Source organism: Columba livia, chromosome Z (genome assembly GCF_036013475.1).
Source record: "Columba livia isolate bColLiv1 breed racing homer chromosome Z, bColLiv1.pat.W.v2, whole genome shotgun sequence".
NCBI lineage: Eukaryota > Metazoa > Chordata > Aves > Columbiformes > Columbidae > Columba > Columba livia.
The window spans coordinates 59,959,051-59,969,223 of record NC_088642.1 but is presented as its reverse complement, the minus strand read 5'-3'; the positions used below and the strand labels follow the sequence as shown (position 1 = coordinate 59,969,223).

The following is a 10,173-nucleotide window of genomic DNA, read 5'->3' as shown; positions in this document are numbered from 1 at the left end:
GCACTATAAACTGGCAATTATCTTGCTGACCGCTACAGTATCTCAACAGTCTTCAGCTATAGGATATGAAATTATGCTCAAACATTAAGTTGGGTCTCTGGCCTTTTTTTCTTGGGGTTCCTCCTTCCTTCAGTTGAAGCCAGCTTATCACATTTTCACAGAATCACAGCATGTCAGGGATTGGAAGGGACCTCAAAAGATCATCTAGTCCACTCCCCCTCCTGGAGCAGGAACGCCTAGATGAGGTTACACAGGAAGGTGTCCAAGTGGGTTTTGAATGGGAGACTCCACAACCTCCCTGGGCAGCCTGTTCCAGTGCTCTGTCACCCTCACTGTGAAGAAGTTTCTTCTCATATTTAAGTGGAACCTCCTATGTTGCAGTTTGTACCCATTGCCACTTGTCCTACAATTGGTTGTCACTGCAAAGAGCCTGGTTTCATCAACCTGACACTCACCCTTTACATATTTATAAGTGTTAATGAGGACACCCCTCAGTCTCCTCCAAGCTAAAAAGCCCCAGCTCCCTCAGCCTTTCTTTATAAGGGAGATGCTCCACTCCCTTAATCATCTTCGTTGCCCTACGCTGGACCCTCTCCAGCAGTTCCCTGTCCTTCTGGAACTGAGGGGCCCAGAACTGGACACAATATTCCAGATGTGGTCTCACCAGGGCAGAGTAGAGGGGAAGGAGAACCTCTCTCGATCTACTAACCACCCCCCTTGTAATACACCCCAGGATGCCATTGGCCTTCCTGGCCACAAGGGCACAGTGCTGGCTCATGGTCATCCTGTTGTCCACCAGGACCCCCAGGTCCCTTTCCCCTACACTGCTCTCCAACAGGTCCTTCCCCAGCTTACACTGTAGACAACTTCTTGCTTCAGTTCATGATTAAAAGAAGGGACCTCTTTTGTACAGTTTCTGGCTAGATTACGCGTTCCTGTATTTCTGTTCACGTAGCAATGGACCTCAACCTGTAGTTACAGACACTTCAGCTCAAAAATTGTTTACATTGGTTGCTTTAGACTAAAACACACTAGCGAAAAATGAGCTTACTTTGGCTGACAAATGTGGTGGTGAAAATTATCCTCAGGAATGGGATTTGACTTAAGTACTTTTGCAAGTACCTCTGTGAGAGGAATATTTTATTTTTTTTATGGGTAGCAAATAATCCAGCATTGTTGCTGTTTTTCGGAGGTAATTAAGTTCTGTATAGGATGTGAACTGGAACAAGAAAAATTAATGATATGCAAATGCTGGTGGAGGAAATATGTCATCTTTCTATGCCATTAAGTGCTAAATGATTTGGTAGGCCAGGCTGGCGAGAACCAGGGCAGCCAGTTGTATGTGAGATGGATGAGCAAAGCGAGAGGAGACAGCGAGTTGGAATGCCATAGAAAATGCTGATCCTTGAATGGTTAAATGGCCTGGTTTTCTTGTGTTCATGTGGATGGCCAGTCTCTGCTGCTCCTTCCTTCTCACACTGTTCCCCTGCTCCAGCGTGGGGTCCCTCCCGCAGGATACAGTCTTCCGTGAACTGTTCCAGTCTGGATTCTCCTTTCAGTGGGGTGGTCCTTCAGGAACAGGCTGTTCCAGCACAGGCTCTCCCATGGCCAGCAGTTCCTGCCAGAAGACCTGCTCCCGCATGGGCTCTCCGTGGGCGCAGCTTCCTTCAGAGCTCTGCTCTGGTGCGGGGTCCTGCACAGGCTACAGCATGGATACCTGCCCCGATACGCTCCACAACAGGCTGCACGGGGACAGCCTGCTTCACCACGGTCTAAAAAGATTTAACTGCTTAGCAACAGTGGTAAGATACTAATATTAAGAATGTTAGTGCATCAGTTAATGTATGTATTTAACCGCACAGATCCACAGGCTGCGGGGGATCTCTGCTCCAGCACCTGGAGCGGCTCCTCCTGCTCTTCCTTTGTGGCCCCGGCTGTCTGCGGCACAGTTCCTCACTCATCTCTCTCACAGCTGCTGCACAGTCTTTTTTGATCCCTTGTTAAATACATTTTTCTGTGTTTATATATAAGCCAAGCTTGGCTGATGGGCTCACCTGTGGCCCACGGTGGGTCTGCTGGAGCTGTCTGTCTGACAGGGGCAGCTTCTGGGCTCTGCTCACCAAGGCCACCCCTGCAGCCTCCCCTTGCTACCACACCCTTGCCACCTAAACCCGGCACACCTCTTCAAAACACGTGCGTGCAACTTCAAAGACGCACTAATAAGGTAATTTTTAACTCAGAAGCTTGTTACCTTCATCCTGTAGAACAGGACACAGGGGCATGGTGTGGCAAACGAAACCAATCTTCATCAGGTAGTTTCTTTGAGAGCTTCTGTTCTTCTGAGACAACCTACTTGGATTCTGGCAATTTACTGTCTATGGCTTGAAGTCAGAAATAGTTATTCTCCACAGCAGGAACTTCAGTTGAAGTTGAATACATGTCTTTTAATTACAGGTATAACAGCAGTGAAATTGAAATACAAAATTAGCACATAAGATTTGCATAGAGATAATTACTACTAGGAAGTACAAACTCCTAAAATTTCACAACTAAAAAGATTTAACTGCTAAACAAGAGTAGCACAGTAGTAAGATAATAATATTGAGAACGTTAGTATATCAGTTAATGTATGTGTTTAATTGCACAGATCCAAAACCTGAACAGCAGAAGCTTATCAGGATGGGCTTGGCTTACATCATTACCACAGAACCACAGAAAAATCATAACTTGAAGCACAGTTTTTATTTCTTTTAACACAGATTAAGCAGTTTTTTTAATCATAAAAAGCTTAAAGTATCCCCATATAACAATAATGGATTTTGATGTCAAATCACAACGGGCTTGTAGGTATGATAGACATTATCTGCAACCAGTAGCTACAATGCAGACTAAGCTTAATGCTGGGACTCTTGAACCGGATTTCTTTCCTAGAACTCCAGTATTAGTTTCACCTCTTCAAAGGAAATTCAAGTTGCACTCACTAAAATCTCCAGCTTTCCAAGTAATACTTGCACCTATTGCACTTGTACTGGTTGTATTGGCTTAGTAAAGCCGTTCTAAAGCAACAGTTTAATATTTGTACATTTTAAAGCACTTGATCTTATCTACAAAAGAAATAAATGTGATAAAATCACAATTTATTTCAACTTAATCATGAATATTCTTAATTTTCAAAGTTTAAATGGATGTGCATTTAGTAACTACAACAGAAAAGCAACAGATGCTGTAACTACCCTATGATGACTAGTTTGGTCCATGTCAGTAATCAAGTGATGTTATAAAAAATAAACTAGTTTATTCTGTATAAAATGAGTAATGTTGCATTTTTTTTTTCAGATTGCACAGTACAAACAAGCTAATATCTAAATTAATACTGTTACAGGTAGTTATTACATAGGGACAGCAGCTAGAAAAAATAAGTACCCTCCAAGCAACAGACTTCTGCAGCCAGCTTTCCATAACATTGTATGAAAGTTAAATATGTCTCAGTTACAAGTATGCATATTATAAAATGTTTGAAAAATGTTTAAGTATGAGCTGTTAAACTAATTTCCCATAGCAAGAGTATATGATGAGTATTTACACTTTAAAAATTCATTTTTTCAGAAAAAGAATTTACAATGAAATAAATAACCTTCAGCAATCCCTTAGACCCAAATACAAGATCTGTAAGTGGCAGTAAAAAACCGCTGAGCCACCTTTTGTCAACGATAGGTCGGTAAAGTATGCTGCATCCAGAAAGAAGTGCAACTCCGCTTTAACTTTACTAGTAATCTAGAAACATGCACAATACATATTGGTACCTTCAAATATGGTACAACCTTGAGTATTTGTACAAGAGTATTCACAAAAACATACAATATATTTTACAGTCCTTTAATATAAAATATTGGTATCAAACCAATCTGAACTGCATTGATCAGGTATTTCTTAGGCAGGCAAGCTGCAAAGGATAAGAGTTTTTAAATTTAATCCCCTCTTCACCTTTAAACTCAAGCAAGACATAAGTAGTTTCTTCAGAACACGTAAGTGTTGTAAAGGTACTGATGAACATTAGCTGAACCTGTCTCCATATGTATTCACTGTCTCTAAACAATATTAAGTATGAAAACCTAAAGCTGCAGTCTGAAGATTACATTAAAAAAATCTTGCCTCCTTTTGAATTTTTAAGATGAAACTGCTGCTTAGTTATCCCCACTAAAGATTTCAAAGATTGAAATTAAAAAAAAAAAAGAAAAAAAAGAAGAGTTCAAATCCAAAACAGAGAAGCGTGTCTAAGAGCTGGTTTGTTTCCTTTCACATGTGACGCTTGGCAAGTTTTTCATCTTCCGTTTATGACACAATACAGTCATAACTGCTGTCTTGAAGTGAATCCTCATCCTCTGTCTTAGACTTGTCCTCTTCATGCCTGCTCACACTGCTGCTGCCACCATCGCTCTGAGGATTAGTGCCATGGCCAGATGAAGTCCTGCTTTCCTCAGCTCTGGGGTTCACCTGTTCCGTAACCTTAGAGGGATTCACGGGCTGAAAAGCTTCAGGCTGTACTTGCTCTTCTGCTATCTCACTTAGTTTCTGGATCTGTGGTTTGATGATGTTTAGAAATGGCTTGTACCCAGGGCTAGGAAAATAATGGTATAGAGCACCATGAGCTAACTGAAAAATAGTACTTCTGTCATATGCCTGAAAAGCAGCTTTTCTTAGGAGATCTTTAATATAAATTAGTATCTTCTAGCATCCTTTCAGTACAGAAACTTTTGGTGGTGGTGGTGGTTTTGCGTTGTTCGTTTTAAAATACAGGGAAAAGGCAACATAATCAAAAAACAGAAGTTGGGGGGGTTAGTTGTTTTGGGTTTGGTTTGTTGGTTTGGTTTTGTTTTGTTTTTTTCCAGTTTGATCACAACTGTGACTGTCCTGAAATTTTCTGCAAGGGGCTTTTAAACAGTTGTTTCAGCTAGGGCTGAGATAATTCTAAGTTATTTTTTAGGTAACTAATCGGCTAAAACGGGAATGAAAATAAAGGTGGGAAAGATCACTTACCAATCTGTAGAAGCCCATTTGTCAACAGCATATAGGCCAGTCTTGATATTCTGACAGATTTCTCCATCAATATCAGAGGATTGCATTATACTGAAAACCTGGTTGATTACTGAAGATTCTCTGAGGATAAGGCCTATGATAATACACCAATCCAGACATCCTGCTTCCATGAAGATATGTAGCAAGTACCTATATGGGAAAAAGGTATTCTTATTTCTTTTTTCACTGAAGACAAAATCCCAGTGTGATTCAGTACAGAGTGTCTCTTTCTCCTAACGCTGCCTACTAGTCATTTTAACTTTCCAATCTATTGAGGACATCACTTACCGCAGCTGGACCTGTGACTTGTGTGGCCCTTTACTGGCCAGTTCTAGAGAGATGTGTTCAAGCTCTGACTGAGTTAGACTGGAGAAGTTTTCATCCACCATGGTCCAGTCACCATCCACCATAGAACTCGTCTCAGTCAGGTCCGTTGCTGAACCAATGCTGCATTCATCACCTATCAAAAACACCCAGAAACATAAGGGATAAAGAAACATAAGGGATTAAGTAGCTTTCTGAGCTACTTCCTCTAGAAACTGACCAATTACACAATAATGCTTTGCTGTGTATTGCAGTGCCAAGAAATTACTTCAGGCATGCTGTCCGTTTCTCTTCAGCATTATTCTTGTCATGCTATATATGGTAGAATTATTACTGCAGGAATGCAGTAGTTTTCCTATCAAATAAAAATAATTCTGCAGAATAATATCAATAAGGGATCTTGAAGAAGGTTTGGCAATCATTGTAAGAGCACAGTGATAGCTGTTTACACTCTATAATCCTAGAATTAAGTGTGTAGGAAGGGTTGCAGTCTGTCTAAAGATGCTGCCTTATGTAACCTTTGTTAAAAATGAAGATGCAACAGCAAGTTCTTTTTGTTGTACAAAACCCTGAAGATTCTGAATGCTTGGTAATGTGAATATTTACTTGCACTAATTACAAAAAGAAGTAAGTGTTTCTAATAAAAACATTAAAAATAGGTGTAGCCACAGGATTTTCACAGGACAGTAACAGGAAAGCCAAAACCATTATAGTGGTGAGTCAAGAAGGCACCCACCCTCCAGAACAGTTTCTGTACTAAAGTAAATGCATCTTTTCTGTGGAAAATATTTAGAAAGTCAGGAAGTTATTTTGTTAGCTTCTTGCCCATAAATACCACTATTGGATTAGTTATTTGTGAAATTATTATTATTAATTATTATTCAGCTTGCAACATTTTAAAGACTATTAATTTAGTTTCACTTAGGAAAGACCTGTTTCAAAATGCATACCAAAGTCCATTGAACTCAAAGGTCTTCATCCAGCTCAGAAAAAAAAGGAGATGCTTATTTATAGAAACAGAGGTAGTGGCAGAACGCAGTACAAGACAGTGCAATGAAAAGATAAATAAATTTTGCCCATTTAAATTATGCCTTTTGGGAGAGTTCTATAACAAACTTAATTAAACCGAATACATTCTTGCAGTCTCCAGAAGCAATAAACAAGAGAAAGCAGTGTGAAAATAGAATGAGGCCATGGCCAAGCAGAGGGAGAGAACCTCACTCTTTCTTCATTTTTTAAAGCCCGTTAGCTTGTTAAATAGCAGCTCCAAATGCTCTGACTCTCACAGGAGGCCGTAGCATCTTGGGGAGGTGTAGCTGACCCTTAGGTACTTAGGTCTTTCCCCTAATAAAGTGGAAATCACATGACACAGACACTGTTGAATATGTTGCTCTATGCTTAAGGACAAGAGGGAGTTAAAAAAAAAGAGATGAATGGTCAGACAAACAGTTCCTGTCTCTGACTGTGGTCAGAAAAGATGCATAGGGAATGAAATTCCCCTTTGTATTTTCATAAGCTGGTCACACATCTGAGCTTTTAGAAATGTGATTTAAACAAAGCCACAGGAAAGAAGAAAACTATGGGACTATAAATTCCTCAACTTCGTCAATAAAGAATGTATTAATATCTTTCTAAAGAAATCAAAAAGCACAAAGTTCATGCATTAGAACAGCGCCAACCTGTGAAAGAGGCTGACCCTTGCAAGAGACAAAGATAAAAAACTTAGAACACTCTTCTCAGCCAGACTGTAAGAAGAATGAACTCGAAGTTAACATGACAGATGGAACTTCAAAAAATACCAATTTCGTATTCTACTTCAGGTACTTAAAGATGTATGACATGGGTGTTAACTTCCTGTTGTAAAAATTCCAGTTCATTTTTCAAAGTCCTCTTTTATTTTTTTTCCTGAATTATGGTTGTAAGCAGTTGAGAAGCAACAACGCAGCAGTGGCATGCCAACCTCAAAACATAAGCACGTTCTTCCAGGTGTGTTTTTCCAATGAGCAGACAGAAGGAAGAGTGACTAACCTTTACTTAGCAAAGGAGAAAGGAATGCATCTTGCATGTGTGGTCCATGGGATGAAACTGTGTCAACCTCTCTCTGAGACGAACTGATAGTGCCAAGCCAGCTGCGACTCCGAGGTGTGTTTGATACTCCTGTGTCCATTTCCATGTTTACAAAGGTGTCTGCAGACTGAGATTTTAGCAGCTGCTCCCCCACGGCTGAAAAACAGAACAGAGCCCACCAAAGGAAAATCATGTAACTATCAAAAGAGAAATTTGGAAAGTTCTCTCCAGGCATTTCAGAACGCTAAAACTTGTCTCTAAGTCAATATTCAATTTGTTTACTGAGGGATCACCAAAAGGAAGGGAATGCAGTGCAAGTTTAGGTATTTCAGGATTTTCTGATCAGCTTTTTATGTCAGCAAAGGAATAAAAGAAATATCAGCTGATGAAATGTTGGCATCAATAGAACTAAATAATGGTGCTGCTACTACTGAAAAGAGGAAGACTTGGCAGCTGGTATGAACTTCAGCCTAAGAAGATAAACTATTGAAGTGGGAGATTAATAATACAACAGATGTTTACAGCAAGCCTTCAAAATTCTTACACTTTATCATCAAGCAAATTTCTAATATTGTGAACATTACTTTTTTAAATATAAAAAAGTTACTCAAAACCTCAGCTAACGACTTATATAAGAATAGTGTTGTCTTTAGCAATTTTCTGTAGCAGAATTTACATCAAGAGCAATATCCACGTTCAACTCAACATCTGCTACAAGTGATGTCCAGCTCAATGCACCTGAGAAAGCAAGAAGCCTCAGCAGAAACAGTAGTGTATTCAGACTACACAAGAGATGTCATTTGCATTAAATGGAATCCCTTCAAAAAACACACCCTGTATGAGAAAGTTCTGCAGGTGCCAAGCTTCAGCCTGTTCTTTGCTTGGCTGAACTGAGGAAGGACAGATTCAGACTGATGGCTGCAGGACTGCAGGAAAAAAACCTAGTCCAAATCAACTCAGATGTTACGGCACCTGTTTTGTACTTTCCATTCTTGAAAGGTGAATTAATGGACGAGGCTGGTATGACTGGAAATGGCCAGTGGAAATCCTCATGTAGCCTTTTCAAAGCAAACACAAAATCCTCCACGCGCGCAGCTCTGGCTCGCTCCTTGCACAACCAGCCAATGAGCTCAAAACCCAACTGCGCAGCAAAGCAGCCAAGGTCTTTCAACTTGATTTCTTCTAACAGGCGCCGAGCATGCCGCCAGAGCATCATGTCAATGTACATGTTCTCAGCACAGTCACTGTCTTTACTCCACCTATAGACAGACCAGAGAACAGTGAGTGACATTAAGACTGACAAAATGGAGTTGCAAAGGCTGTTGGCCACCACCACAGTACATCAAGGTACCAGTGGGACTTTCTATACATTAAAAAAAGCAGTTTCCACCATTCCTTGCTATTTATATTCTCTAGAAGATTCTACTGCCTCAAAAGGTAAGTGAAATAGGGGAAGACGATACAACAGCAGCAGTGTCCATAGGGTATTAAAATACTAGCAATGCAGAAAAAAAGTGAAGAAGAAGAGATAAAAGGAAGATGCCACTGTAAAGTGACTTCTGAGAAACAGGTTTTGAGAAAAACTCAAGTATTAGTCTAGGACCCTTCCTATCGAAACTCTTAGGATAGTACTCTCTATGGAAAATTACTAAATAAAAGCATTTGAATTTGTACTAAGATTGCTTTGAAGGTCTTATATGGGAAAAGAAGCTGAAACCAAGATAATAATTAATTTCAGCTCAGAGCCACTTCTGAACATTAACACCTATCACTACGAATTCTGTATACAACAGTTTAAGAGGGATTCACCCAAAGGTGTAAAAGGCTCTATTTATGGCTCGGCAACACACTACTAGATCAAGATGTGCCCAGTATTGCAGTGCAACGTATGATATGATGCTGCAGTACTATGAGCTGTTCAAGACATATCTTTCAGCAAAACAGACCATTCAAAGATAAGGCTTGAGGTCTCCCTAACTATTTAAATCACTATGTATGCATTCAGTGGATTCAGAGGCTTTTGGTTAGTAATATCCATGTAAGCATCTCTGCCCATATATACACACAAACACACACATATATTTACATGTATGAGAATATATTCTTCCAAGAACATACGAGAGGCACACACATTAGGAGAGTCAGAAAAAGACAAATGCAGAAGGATGTGGAAGGAGACCATCACAAATCTGACTATCATACAATGTATTTCCACAACTTGAATTGTAAGACGGTTAGTATGGTACCTAACAAAGTGAGGAAGGAGAAGACATTACTACCAATTACCTTTTTCCAGATGGGCCAGAGGGCATACTCAGTGTTTTTGTCAAGTTAAATTTGCTATGGAGATTCTCTGCTGATTGGGATAAACTAATGCTGCGATGCCTGAAGAACTCAAAGCCACTACTTGAACTAGGTTCCTAAAATCAAGAAAACCCAAACACAGTCAAAGGAGCAAACGTGCTATACAGCAGCAAGGTTAATCATACAAGGTTCGATGCACAGTATTTACTATTTTCACCACAAACCTGAGTTGTTGGTGTAGCTGGAGGTGTCTCTGTTTCTCCAGAGCCAATGGCTTTAAGAAATCTGATCATATGACGACAAAGATCCCACTTTCCCTGCTCTAAGGCAGTATTAAATAGGAGAGTAGCATGTTGTCTGCTAACTGCTGGAACTTCCATATTCTGCAAGTAACAAAGCAAA

At 40.0% G+C, this 10,173-nt stretch overlaps 1 protein-coding gene across 4 annotated transcripts in view; it reads right to left on the bottom strand.

The window, feature by feature from the left end:
• Positions 1–2,723: 2,723 nt before the first annotated feature.
• The window catches only part of RIC1 (RIC1 homolog, RAB6A GEF complex partner 1), a 52,899-nt gene continuing 45,449 nt past the window's right edge, over positions 2,724–10,173 (bottom strand). For all 4 annotated transcript variants that reach the window (XM_065046038.1, XM_065046039.1, XM_005499772.4 and 1 more), the window contains 7 exons: positions 9,996–10,154; positions 9,754–9,887; positions 8,440–8,726; positions 7,429–7,623; positions 5,365–5,536; positions 5,038–5,226; positions 2,724–4,618 (listed from right to left, as the gene is read on the bottom strand). In XM_065046038.1, the coding sequence (XP_064902110.1) occupies positions 4,333–4,618; positions 5,038–5,226; positions 5,365–5,536; positions 7,429–7,623; positions 8,440–8,726; positions 9,754–9,887; positions 9,996–10,154 (1,422 nt within the window). In that variant the 3' untranslated portion in view covers positions 2,724–4,332. The remainder of the gene's footprint in view (positions 4,619–5,037; positions 5,227–5,364; positions 5,537–7,428; positions 7,624–8,439; positions 8,727–9,753; positions 9,888–9,995; positions 10,155–10,173) is intronic.